We start from the raw sequence: 12,920 nt of genomic DNA on the forward strand, positions 1-12,920 counted from the left end.
GCTGGCCTGGCCCCGCTCCCTGCCGCTGCCCGTTCTGTCCCTGTGAGGAGGCTCCACCCTCCCCCCAGCCACGCAGCCGGGAAGCCCTCCTGGGGCCCCCTCTGCTCCCCCAGCCCTTGGCCCGCTCCCGCCGGACAGCTGGCCCGGCCTCGCCTGCGGAGCCGGAAGCCGGCGAGGGCAGGGGCGGGGCCGTCTGTGTGGGCGGCGGGCTGCCCCTGCTCCCTGGCCTGGGGCGCCGCCCGCACCTGGCTCTGTCCTGCTCGGCCTGGCGGACGGCGGCCCGCAGCTCGGCGTTGGAGCGCTGCAGCACGTCCTTCTCGCGGGCCTCGTCGCCCAGAGCCCGGCGAGCCTCCAGGACCTCCCCGCGCAGCCCCTTGCCGCGCTCCTCGCTGCTCTGCAGCTCCCGGCGCAGCGCGGCCAGCCCCTCTTGGGCCACGTCCAGCTGTGCCCGCAGCTGCTCAGCCTGGGGAGGGGGTGAGGCTCTGAAGAGCCCAGCTGTCGGGGGGCAGAGGGCTGGGGGGCTGGGCTGGGGGCAGGAAAGGGCTTGGGTACAGACGGGCTGGGGGCAGGGGTTGGGGGGCCATGGGCGAGCATGGGGCCAGAGAGGCCAGGGGGCTGAGGGCCGTGGGGGCAGTGGGCTAGGGGCCTGGGGTGGGCAGGGGCTGGGGGCAGATGGGCCGGGGGTCTGTGGGCTGGGGGGGAGTGGGTTAGGGTGGTATGGTGGGTGGGAGCTGGGGGACAGATGGGCTGGGGGTCTGGCCACTGGGGCTGCAGCTCAGGGGCAGCCTCAGGTGTCATTAGGCCCCGGGTTCTGGTGTGGCTGGTGCCCAGCGGGTGTCCAGCACTGTCCAGGGTCCCCAGGTGCTCAAAGAAGGACCCCCGCTGTGCCCGACCCCATGGCCCAGCCTCTCCTTCTGCCGCTGGGGCTGCTCACGAGGGCTGGGGCGAATGCTCTGGGGGTCTCGGCGCAGAATGGTCCCTTCCAGAACCCGTTCCAAGGCCTGGCAGGTCCACCCTGACCCCTCCTGGCCCCGGGCCTGCCCTGGGCCCCTCCCTGGACCCTGGGGCTGCTGGCCGGTCCCCCGCCTGGAACATGGCTTGGCACACTGCCTGCACTGCCCCCCCCCCAGACCCACTGTCCACTCTGATGGCCCTCCCACCGGCTGCCCGACACCCACTCTGCGTCTGGAGCCCTGGAGCCTCCTGGCAGCCTAAGGGCTTCCCGGGCCGGGCTGCTGAACTTCTGGACGGGGGTCTCACCGTCACATGCGCCCACTCCTCGCAGCCCCACGTAGGGAGGTCACACTGGAGCCTCCAAGAACCCGAGGGGCGATGCCAGCGGCCTCGAGCGCAGGCCCCAGGCCCGGGGCGGGCTTAGCCAGGGGCGGGCTTAGCCAGGTGAGGCGAGAGCGTCCCCGAGCCCACCCGCCTAGCTGGGCCTCACACCCTGCCCCCCCTGCACCAGCGCCCACCCGACCAGGGCCTCTGGGCAGGCCTGCTGCCCGCAGTTCCACAGATGCCGAGCTGAGCTCAGGCCGAGCCCGGGTGGAGGCCCGGGGCCCACGCGCGGGTCCTCCTTCCTGGGACATGAGGCGCCTTCAGGCCCCGGGCGGCCCTGGGGCGGCCCTGGGCGCGGCGCGGCCAGGCGGGGCTCACGCGGGTCCGGGCACCCCGCCCCGGGGCCTGCCTCCCGCTTCCCGGCGGCCGCTGGCCCTGCACCAGCCGCGCGCCCCTGGGGAGCAGGGGCCGGCAGGCTGCGCCGGAGGGCGGGAGGCGATGGCTCCGCGCTCGGCCCCCACCCCTGCCAGAGCCGAGGCCCTCTCTCCCCGCCGCGTGGGACCCCGGCCAGCCCCCCGCCGGCCCCGCGGCCCACCCGCTGCTGTTGTTCTGTTTGGGGAAGGGCCCGAGCCCCCTCCGCCCCGCTCCCACCCTGCCCCCCACACGTGGGAGCCGCAGCCGGGCCCGGCATTTTCCGCCGAGCTCAGCAGAATCCACCCAGAAGGTCAAGGACCAGGGAGAGGGCCTATCCATCATAAAATAAACTGTTTTCATTTCCCAGGGCCGAGGAGATGAAAACAATCAAAACAAACGCAGGGGAAGGGCCAGCCCACCCGGCTCCCCCCGCCCCACCCCGCGCCCTCGGCCTCACGAGAACAACCGTCCCTTTTACAGGAATTTTACAGCCAAATCGCTTAATGTGATTATAAGAATTATTTCTTTACTAGAAACTGCATAAACAGCCTCTTTTGAAATCTGCAGGGAGGGAGCCTGAGAGCTCAGCAGGAAGAGGGCAGGGAGGGGCTGTGGGGCGCTGGCCCGAGCGTGTCCACGCTGGGCGGTGTGTGCTTGGAGTGCGTGTGCGTGGGGTGCAGACACGCGCGGACATGTGCCCTGATGGATCTGTTCACGTGCCCGTGGCGTGTGCTTGCAGGACCGCACACTCATGCATGTGATGTGCAGGCGTGTGTGTGCGTGTGGTGTGCACGGGCTCAGCGTCCACAGGGTTCTGCACGTGTGCTGTGTGGGTGGGTGTATGGGGCTGTGCATGTACATGTGTGCGTGCCCATCTCTATGCACATGCGTGTGCAGGCACAGGGTCCAAGCACTTGCGTGTGTGTCCCTGGGCAGTGAGTGGGTGGGGCAGTCCACGCCTGTGTTATGTGCATGTATGGAAGTGCGTGTGTGCATGTGGGAGTGGTGTTCACGTGGAGCTCGGGCGTGTGCCTGTGCGTGCACATGTGGGTGATGTTTATGTGGAGCTCATGCGTGTGTGCATGCATGTGCACATGGGAATGATGCTCGTGTGTGTGCATGTGCTTGTGCGCATGGGAGTGGTGTTCACGCAGAGCTCATGTTCATGCGTGTGTGCACGAGAGCAGTGTTCATGTGGGGCTCGCGTGCGTGCATGTGTGCATGTGTGTGGCGTTTACATGGAACTCGTGTGTGCACGTGGGAGTGGTGCTCACTGGAGCTCACATGTGTGTGCATGCATGTTTGCATGCATGGAAATGATGGCCATGTGTGTGCATGTGCTTGTGCACATGGGAGTGGTGTCCACGCAGAGCTCATGTGCATGCGTGCATGTGCGCACACGTGTGGTGTTTACATGGAACTCATGTGTGCATGCGTGTGTATGCACATGAGAGTGGTGTTCACGTGGAGCTCACATGCGTGTGCATGTGTGTGCACACACTCGAGTGGGTTTCAGGCAGGGCTGGGAGAGGCGTGTAAGGCCGGTTTGGAGGCTGTGGGAAGGCTGTGGTTTCCATGGCAACCCCGGCCTCCTGCGCCTGGGGGTCTCCAGCACTGCTCCCCTCTGGCTCCCCGTGCGCCCCTCCTCCCCTCCACGGCCTCGGCCCACCCCCCGCCCCGCCCCCTTTCTGGGGCGCCCTCTGTCCTTTCCGGGAGGCTCGCGCCCCTTCCCCCGTCCCTGCAGGCTGCATGTGCCCCCAGGCTCGCTCTGCCCCCTCCACCCCGTTTTGCCCCCCGCGTGGTCGCTGAGCTGGCTGACTTGGAAATCTGTTGAAAGGAGATCTTTCTCTTTCAGGGCCAAAGTAAACAGCCTGTCACGTCCAATCCGCCGCCTCCTCTTAGGTCCCCGCGCTCGCGGCCTGCCCTTCGCGGGACGCTGGGGGCGAGCCCCCCTCCTCACCCCCTGCCGCCTGCCGGGCCGGGCCTCTGCGGTCAGCCCTCCGTGACCGCGCGGGCCAGTGACCCTCCTGGCTTGGCACACGGCCCGGGGCGGGGCGAGAGGACCCCACCTGGGCTCCCCCACCTCAGGACCCCGCAAATCCCCATGTCCGGGCCCCCTGCCCGCACCGCCGCCCCCAGTCCCATCAAGCCCACCGCAGAACCCTTGTGCACCCGTCCCTCAGCTCCCGGTCAGCATCAGCCCTGAAACCGCCCCAGCCCCTCTGTACCCCGTCCCTCTATCTGAGGCACCCCGAAATGCAGCTTCTCCTCTGGAGCTGAGCACTCCCCAAGGCCCCCCAAGTTTCAGGCTCCCCAAGTTTTGGCCTCCTCTTAGCCCATGGCAGGAGCCAGGGGACGTCCTGTGGGCAGCCACAGTGCAGTCTCGGGCTCGGGCACCCAGGGTTCTCCAGCCCTGGCCTCCCCCCAACCCAGGCACCTCCTGTCCCGCTCACCTCCCGCCTGCTCACCTCCCACCCCTGCTCATCTTCTGACCTCTCACCTCCCGCCCGCTCCCCTCCCACCTGCTCACCTCCCGCCCCTGCTCATCTCCCACCCGCTCACCTCCCACTTGCTCACCTCCCGCCCGCTCACCTCCTGCCTGCTCACCTCCCGCCCACTCACCTCCACCCCCACTCACCTCCCACTCCGCTCACTTCCCGACCTCTCACCTCCCGCCTGCTCACCTCTCGCCCCACGCTGCTGCACTCAGCCGCCGCCTCCCTGAGGCTCCCGTTCAGAGTGGCGGCCTCTCTCTGGTGGGTGGAGATGGCCTCTTCAAACTGGGCCTGCAGGGCCCTCAGCTCCTCAGCCATGGCGCTGACGGTGGCCTGGGGGCAGCAAGGGGGCCTTGACCTCAGCTGGGCTGGCCCAGGGGCGCAGGCGGCCTGAGGTCTTTTCGGGCCGAGGCAGGCGGGCCAGGGCCAGCACTTTGCTGGGGGCAAAGGTCAGGGTCCCGGGCTGGCCACTGCCAGGCGCCCGAGGCGACGGGGATGAAGGGTGGCCAGCAGAGACCCCTGGAACGGGCCACAGGGGAGGGGCCTGGGCTGAGCCCCGAGGCTGCTCCTCTCCCTGCCTCCATGGGTTTCCACGGCGTGCCGAGCCCTGTCCTACCCACCACCCTGCTCGGCCCCCTCTCCTGCCTGGGGAGGGTGGGAGTAGCCGCTTGGCCACTGAGCCACAGCCCCTGCCTTCCCACGACACGGGGGTCATCCCCTGCACCCCAGAGGTAGGGACCGAGCCGCTGCCCTCCCCCGGGCCTCCTGGCCACGAGGCCTTGCCAGGTGCAGGAAGAGAGCCACCTTTCCGTGGCTGCGTGGCCCGAAGCATCTGCCGTGCAGTGTCAGGGTGCTTGCCCCTCCCAAGAAGGTCCCTCACAGCGGCCCAGGCCCCCAAGGTAAGGTGGGGACTCCTAGCCCAGGGCAGTGGCCAGCCCGGTCACCGTGTCCTGGTGCCCACGCCTGGCCCTCTGTTCCCCAGCTGTGAGACGGGCAGCTAGACTGGCTGACGCCACGTGGGGACACGCTGAGAGGAGGCCACCCACGTGCCTTGCCCGCCACGGGGCAGGGTGCCTGCCTGAGCCTTCCCCAGGGACAGCACAGCCTGCACCCTGTGTCCAGCCTCGGAGGCTGGAAGCTCGGCCAGGCCCGCTTCCCTGCGGCCAGCAGGCCACGCTGCCTGAGACAGCGCTCACGGTGCCCACCCCCGACCCCCCACGGGCGTCCCCGCCTCCGGGGTCAGGACCACCCGACGTGCCCGGCTCACGCAGAGCCTGACGGGGCCCAGGACAGCTTCCAGGCTGGTCCCTCAGCCCCACCCTCGCCCTGGGCCTCGGAGCCAGTGGAAAGATGACCGTGCAGCGGACGGGGTGCTCAGGGCTCGGCATGGAGGACGGAGCAGCCTGGGTCCCTCCGGGGCGCCCTGCAGGCCTCCTGCCCTGGGCCTGAGTCCCTGCCCGCACCTCCAGGCCACCCGGCCTCTGCAGGCCGCCCCTGCGGGCACTGCCTGGGGGGCTCCTACCAGGCTGTCCTGGTGCCCCCCGCTCCCCAAAGCGTCACAGGCGGCCGGTGGGCTCTGGGTCACCAGCTCCACCCATGGGGGTGCCCCGCGGGGCCCCGGGTGACGGCGTGGAGCCCCCACTCCCGTGGCTGGCCCGCAGCGCCCCGCAGCCCGCACTCCCCCTCCTCGGTCCTCCCCCCGCCACCCCAACGGACTTGAACTTCGGCTTTCCAGGCTGAGGTGGCAAAAGCAGCCTCGACCAGCGCCCCGAAGGGCCGGGCTGGCTGGCAGGCGCGGCCCCGAGTCCAGGAGGGCCTCCAGCCAGCGCCGAGAAGGCTCTGGAAGCCGGAGCTGGGAGGCGGTCCCTGTCAGGCGGGGGAGGCAGCGCCAGGGCCAAGGGGCAGCCGGGCAGGGGGCAGCCGGGCTGGGGACCGGGGAGGGAGGGGGCACGGCCCCCTTGAGCGGGCTCGGCCCCCGCAACCCTGCGGCCCAGGCCCCCACCCTCGGGGGGGTGACTCCGGCAGCCAGGAGCTCTGGGCCAGCCTTTCCCGTGCCAGGAGCACGTCGCGCCCAGCCCGGTGCACCCGGTGGGGGGGGCCCGAGCCGTGCGCACTCTGTCCACCCCCGGCCCAGCCCCGGCGCTCCCTCTGCACCCCTGCCCCCAGGTCGGCCCCGGCTTTCCCCAGAGCCCTGGCGCGTTCCTGATCCGTCCCCAGGTCTCCCCGCAGCACCCCCCGAGGAGGCCCCCCGCCCTGCAGCCTTCCTCCCTCCCTCACCCTGAGCCGTGCTTCGGGGCTGGACATGCTGGAACCCGGCTGGAAAGGACCCTCCAGACTGAACAGGAGCCGCGAGCACGGGGGCGAGCCGCGGGGGCCGTGGGGGCTGCAGGGGGGCCGGGGCGGAACGAGCAGCCCAGAAGGGGCCGGGGCGCCAGGGGGACCACATCTCTCCCCGGGCCCCCACCCCTGAGCCCGCCCTCTCCGTCCGTGCACACCCCACCTGTCTCTGCACGAGCCGCCCCAGGCCCCCTGGTGGCCTGCCTGGCCCCTCCGAGGGGCCCCCGAGCTCCCGCCTGCGTCCGTCACCCTTGTGCTGGCCAGCCCCTCCCTGCGGGCAGGGGGCTCCAAGCCAGGGCCTGGCCAGTGCATCACCACTTCCTAAGTGGACGGAGGGCCCTCAGGGCTGGAGGTCGGAGGCCACCATGCCAGGGAAGGCAGCGGGCACCAAGCCCCGGCCAGGGGGCTCCTCGGCACCCCAGAGTAGCAGCGGGGCCCAGGAGAGCCCCTGGCCGCTCGGCTGCCTTGTGCCTGTGGGGGCCGCGGCACCCTTAGGCCAGGGGCCACGGGTGCACTGCTCTTTCCTGCTGCATCCGGGAAGGAGCCTCGAGGACCAAGAAGAAAATCTCCTTCTCGTTTCCCATGCCAGCGTGAATTCTCCCTCCCTGTGGAGCAGGCCCCGGCCTGGGCAGGCGGCTGTGCAGGGTGGCCTCCTGTGGCCACGTGGCCCCTTGGCCGGGTGCTCAGGCCCAGCACCTCCTCCAGGAAGCCCCCTCACCCCCCACCCCGAGCTGCCTATCCTTCCCTTAGCTCAGATGTGGGGGTGGCCCTGCCTGGGCACTGGGCCGGGCATCATGGGATGGGCCTCCTGGCGTGGCTGAAGGAGCCACGTGCCCTGGGCCCCGCCTGCCTCCCCCCTCCCCCTGCACCCCTGGGACCTGGACCCCACGGACCTCAGCAGAAGGATCCCTGGAGGACGGACCCCTGGAGGAGTCCTCCAAGGGCATCTGGGGGGTGCAGGGGGCCTGGGGGAGCTGGGGTCGATGCTGGCAGCCGCTGGACGGTGAGACGTGGGCGCCCCACAGCCCCACCCCAAACCACAGGGGCCAGCTGGGCTCCGGCCGAGCTCGTGTGGCTTTGGGAGGAGGGGATGGCCAGGAGGACCTCACAGGAAGCGGTGCTGGCCCCCTTGGAAGGGGCGCAGGCCTTGCTCGGGTGGGAGCAGGGTGGGCAGGCACACGAGCCCCCCTCTGCGCAGGCTGGGGCCCTGAGGCCCCCAGGAGCCTCTGGCCGGGTGGGGGCAGGTGGGTGGGCATGGAAGGAAGCCCCCGCTTCCTGGGTGCTCATGGTACAAGCCCGGGGTTCTGGCGCGAGCCCCCCATGCACCCCCTCCCCCTCTGGTGAAGCTGGAGTGAGGGGTGCTCCCAGGTCTTGCCCGGCCCCCGAGGGGCGCTTTCACTCACTTGACCCTCTCCTGCCCATCGAGCTGGCAGGGTCCCTGAGGATGCCCGGGGAAACAGGCTCCGGGCGGGCTCACCTCCGCCTGCTCCTGCCGGCTCCTGGCCTCCTGCCCGGCCTGCTCCAGCTGCTGCGTGGCCCCGGAGAGCTCCTGGCTCAGCAGGCTCCTCTCAGCTTCCTTCAGAGACAGGGCCTGCGCGTGGGGGGGGGCAGAGCTTGTGAGGGGGCTGGGAGGCCGAGGAGGGGCTGGGCCACTCGGGACAGGGGCCGTGGTGGAACGCTGCGGGCTAAAGCCCCTTCCAGGGCCCAGCGTGTCCCCAGCTTTGTGGTGCTGGGGGGGGGCGGCAGGACCCCACCGAGCCCCTGGGAGCTGAGTCTGGAAGGGAGGCCGGGGGGGCCGTAGCCCCCCTGGAACCCCCCTCCACCTGGACCCCTTCCTACCTGTGGGCTGGTACTCGGCTGCTTCCTCCAGGGGTGCCCCTGCCCGCTCCATCTGACCAACATCCTACTCTTTCTCCAAAGGCCCAGAGTGGGTTGGGGGCTTCGCAGCCCCCTCCTCTCCAGCCTTCAGCCCCTCCCAGAAGCGCTTCCTGCAGCTCGCAGAGCGGGGACCTCACCACCCAGGGGACTGTCAGCTTCCACGGGCCTTAGCTTCTCACCAGTCAATGGGGACAGTAAGACTAAACGCAGAGTGTTACGAGAACCAAGCACGAAACGCAGAAGCCGACAGGAAATCTTGGTTATCCCTCCCTTGTAATTTGTAACTTGCACCGACACTGTCACGCGGTGTGATAACGCGATGAATGAAGGTGTGGACTCGGCTCCGCCCACTCATCAGCAAGCCCTTCCGACAGCGCAGCCCTGCGAAGCCGAGACCCGGGTACTGTGCCCGTGCCAGCGTCTGAGCCTCAGCGCCCGCGGGAAGGAAGGATGGCAGGCAGGGTCGAAGGCTGTGGGCACGGGCTCATGGCCACGCAGGAGGCGGCGGTGGGTGATGGGTGTGTGGCTGGTTGGCTGGGTGGTCAGGTAAGTGGAGGAGGGTCAGACACACGGGTGAAGGTTGGGTATGTGGGTGAGAGCTGACCGTGTGCATAGATGGATGGGTGATCACAGGTATGGATGGGCAACTGGGCACAAGGCTGGAGAGTCGAGTGTGTGGTTGGAAAGCAATGTGGATGGGAAGCTCAGGTGCCTGGGTGGAAGGTTGGGTGTGGGTGGACAGTCATGTGGCTAGGTGGTTGGCGGCATGAGTAGATAGAAGGAAGTCCAAGGGAACGGATGGATGGTTGGAGGGCTGGGTGTGTAAGTGGACGCGCAGGTGCATGGATGAAGGTCAGGTACATGGATGGACAGCTGGTTGTGTGGATGGAAGGAGGGATGCTCAACTGAATGAGTGGGTGAATGGAGGGACAGTTGAGTGTGCAGTGGCATGGATGGGTAGAAGGATGGATGGGTGGGTAGATGAATGAATGGAAGGAAGGAAGGAAGGAAAAGGAAGGAAGGAAGGAAGGAAGGCTGGCTGATTGGGTGGACTGATGAGTGGATAGATGGATGGACGGGTGGGTGAGTGGATGGTGGATGGATGGGTGGGTAGGAGGGTGAGTGTCCCCTGGACTGCTGTGGAAGACAAAAGCCACAAGAGCTATGCCCTGGCCAGGCGGCCCCTGCCCGTGGGATGCCCACAGATACCCCTTGTGCCCGGTCAGGGGGGCGCAGGGAAGCGGGCGGCCCGTCTCCAGCGCCGGCACCTGCTGCAGCTCCTGCTCCAGCTGGAGGAGGTTCTCGTCCCACTCCTGCTTCAGGCTCCGCACCTCGTCCCGCAGAGCCTCCCTCTCGCCCGCGGTCTTCGCCACCAGCTCCCTCTCCTGTTCCAGCCGGCATGCGGCCGCCTCCTTCTCCTCCGCCAGGGCCACAGTCAGGGTCTCCTGAGCCGAGGCAAAGGGTCTGGCTGAGAGGACTGCACAGGCCCGCGGTCCTGAGGGAGGCCCGGCTGGGGGACGTGGGGTCCTGGGGCTGTCGGGTTCGCCTGCCGCATCCCCGTGCCTCACACACAGGGACCCCGAGGCAAGCGCTGCGGGCTGGGCCGCTCGGGCTCAGCATCTGCCATCGCACATTTATTTAACTGTCCACAGCACCTGCCCAGGCATCCAGGGGCCCATGGCCAGTGGGTCCGCCTGACAGACGACGAGGCCCCTCCAGCTCCAGGCCTCTACCCCCCGGGGCGCCGGCCTCTTCTTCGAGGGAGAGGGCCCCAGGCCCCACGCTTCAGGGGCCCACATGCTGGGGCTCCCCAGGGAGGCGCTGGACCGCCCGCTGGAGCCCAGGCTGCACTTTGAGGAGTGGGCAGGCGCCCCGCAGGCTCCCCCCTGCCCAGCCTTGACCGCCCCTGCCCGCTAGTCGCCCAGACCCCCGGGACGGTGGCTTCCCAGGAGGGCCCAGCCCCCGGCGGGCCCCAGGGAGCAGACCTTCTCCCTCTGGAGCTGGGCTAGGTCCTCGCGGTGGGCCAGCGCCTGGCTGTCCAGGGCCAGCTGCGAATCCTGCTCCAGCCGGGCCACCTGCCGCTGGCTCTGCTCCAGCTCCCACCGCAGCTTCGTGCCCTGGACCTCCCAGGTGCTCTTCAGCTGCTCCATCTCCACTGGGAGAGGACAGGGAGGGGTCAGGACTGGCTGTGGGGCCCCGACGCTGTGGAGGCCACGCCACAGGCAGCACCCTTCTTCTTACTGGGCCTGGAGCTTTCAACCTCCCCCCCCCTGTGGCCCCCGCAAGCTCTCCACAGAGGCAGGACCCTGCGTCACGGAGGATGTCCAGCCCGGCAGGGACAGAACACCCCAAGCCCCAGTGCAGCGTGTCCTGTGCCCCACCCTGGGCGGGCCCCGGCAGGCCTCGGGGACCACCAAGGGCAGCTGCACACCTGGCCAGGTGAGCTGAGCAGGTGGGAGAGGGGCGCCTTGAGCACGACCTCAGAGAGCGGTGTGGGGCCAGCACACTGACCCCGTGGCCTCTGCCTGGTTCTGAGCCTTGGGCCAGTACCAGAAGCAGGCCCGGTCGGTGCCCTCCTGCCTGCCCACCCCTCCCCCAAGGGTTCACGTGACTCGTGCAGGCCCTGAGCTCGGGCCCTTTGGGGGCCAGGGGCGGGGTCGCGCGTCCTGGGGCTGCGCTGCGTCCGGCCCCCTCCTCGTCACTGCGGACCACGCAGGCGCACCTTGCAGGTCCCGCCAGGCCCGCCGGGCGCCCTGGGCCTCTGCCTCCAGCTGCGCCTGCTGCGCCTGCAGTTGTGTCGCCAGCTGCCGGGCCTCAAAGAGGCTGCTCTCCAGAGAGTCCCTCGCCGCCCTACGGGGGCCATCGAACAAGAGGGCGGTCACCCTGAGGTGTCGGATCCCCCAACCCGTGGGGAGTCATCCAATGGGGCGGTCACCCCGAGATGCACGGCCCTCCCCACCCTGGAAGAGGGTCATCCAACAGGGACGTTCCCAGGACCCCTCCGCAGAGGGTCATAGCACGGGGTGGACCCCCGAGAGCCTTGGCCTTCCCACCTGCAGAGGCAGCACGATCGCTGCCGCGAGGAGGGAGGCCCCCAGCCCCAGCTCAACCCCCGAGCCCAGGGCAGGAAATCAGAAAATACCAGGAGGCTTGCTTTGTTCTGAATCCCTCAAAAATGAATTGGACCCTCCCCAGAATGTGTTTCAGGTGGATTAAAGCTAAATGCAAAACCAGAACAGAACCAACAAACAAAATATTTAGAACTATTCATATAAAAATAGCAGAACAAATATAGAAGGGCATTTTATAATCTTCTTAAGCAAGACAAAACCCAGACGCCAAAACTAAGAGGGCAACAGGTCTGAATTCACCCAAAACAGTCAAGGGGGATTTGAACAGAAAAGATTCCATAAACCAACGTAAAGGGCAAAGGCAGGTTTAGAGAAAAATCTGTCCTAGATATGCAAGCGATTAAGATCCAGCATATACAAAGAGCTGCATCAACGATTGACACCAAGTCGGCTGATCCTTCAGAGAAATGAGAAGAATGGCTGCTGATCAGAGAAGAAACACAAATGGCCAACGAGCCTGTGAAGCCTGCTCACCCTCACTGGTACCCAGGGGGTGCAATCACCCCGTGCAGTGGGGTTAATCACGCATCCAATTAGCAAAAACTCAGACGGGGATAATGTCCAGCGTTGGGAAGGATGTGGGATGAGCTTCATGGACGGGGGGATTTCAGAAGGTAAAACGTGCATCTTTCTGACGCAGCCATTCCATTTCTACAGAAAGACACACGGACCGACCCTGTAAAGGATTTTCACGGCAGCTTTTTACAGGGCATTACTCAGACTTGGCTTAAAAGCCGAGAAATGGGAGGCTGGTTTAGCAGGGACGGCACCGTGCAGTTGTTAGCGAGGAGAGCGCACCCTTCTCCCACCAGGAAGTGGTGGCTGACTCCAAAAAGCCACGCACTGAAGCAGGACTTGGCCCGCAGGCCATCTGCTCCCGAAGGCCCTGCCTCTGCGTGTCCGCGCACAGCTGTGCCAACGCGCAGAGGACACGGGAACGGGGCACATCGAGCGCCGCGGCTCACAGCTAGGAGGTCACGCCAGCGGCTGAACTGCTGACCAGCCATTCATCAGCCAGCCGGCCAAAGGACATTTTTTTAAAAAATTTTTTTCTATGTTTTCTTTTAAATGTCACATTAAAAAAATATGAGGTCCCCACACACGCCCCACCCCACTCACGCCACCCCTCCCCATCAACAAACTCTCCCATTACCGCGGCACATCCACTGCACCCGGCAAACACATTCTGGAGAACCGCTGCAGCACATGGACAGGGGTCCACCTTGTAGCCCACACTCTCCCCCAGTCCACCCAGTGGGCCATGACAGGACACACAATGTCCAGCATCTGTCCCTGCAGCACCACCCAAGACACCTCCAAATCCTGAAAATGCCCCCACGCCACGTCTCTTCTTCCCTCTCCCGACCATCAGCAGCCACCGTGGCCA

General features: G+C 67.4%; 1 protein-coding gene across 1 annotated transcript in view; it reads right to left on the reverse strand.

Moving 5' to 3' along the window:
• Positions 1 to 12,920, reverse strand: part of CROCC2 (ciliary rootlet coiled-coil, rootletin family member 2) — a 95,699-nt gene that overhangs the window by 25,196 nt on the left and 57,583 nt on the right. The window contains exons 16-21 of the mRNA XM_071216023.1: positions 11,125 to 11,252; positions 10,388 to 10,557; positions 9,671 to 9,847; positions 8,002 to 8,115; positions 4,377 to 4,520; positions 246 to 463 (exon numbers count right to left, since the gene is read on the reverse strand). Of these exons, the coding sequence (XP_071072124.1) occupies positions 246 to 463; positions 4,377 to 4,520; positions 8,002 to 8,115; positions 9,671 to 9,847; positions 10,388 to 10,557; positions 11,125 to 11,252 (951 nt within the window). The remainder of the gene's footprint in view (positions 1 to 245; positions 464 to 4,376; positions 4,521 to 8,001; positions 8,116 to 9,670; positions 9,848 to 10,387; positions 10,558 to 11,124; positions 11,253 to 12,920) is intronic.

This window comes from Dasypus novemcinctus, chromosome 7 (genome assembly GCF_030445035.2).
Source record: "Dasypus novemcinctus isolate mDasNov1 chromosome 7, mDasNov1.1.hap2, whole genome shotgun sequence".
Taxonomy (NCBI): domain Eukaryota; kingdom Metazoa; phylum Chordata; class Mammalia; order Cingulata; family Dasypodidae; genus Dasypus; species Dasypus novemcinctus.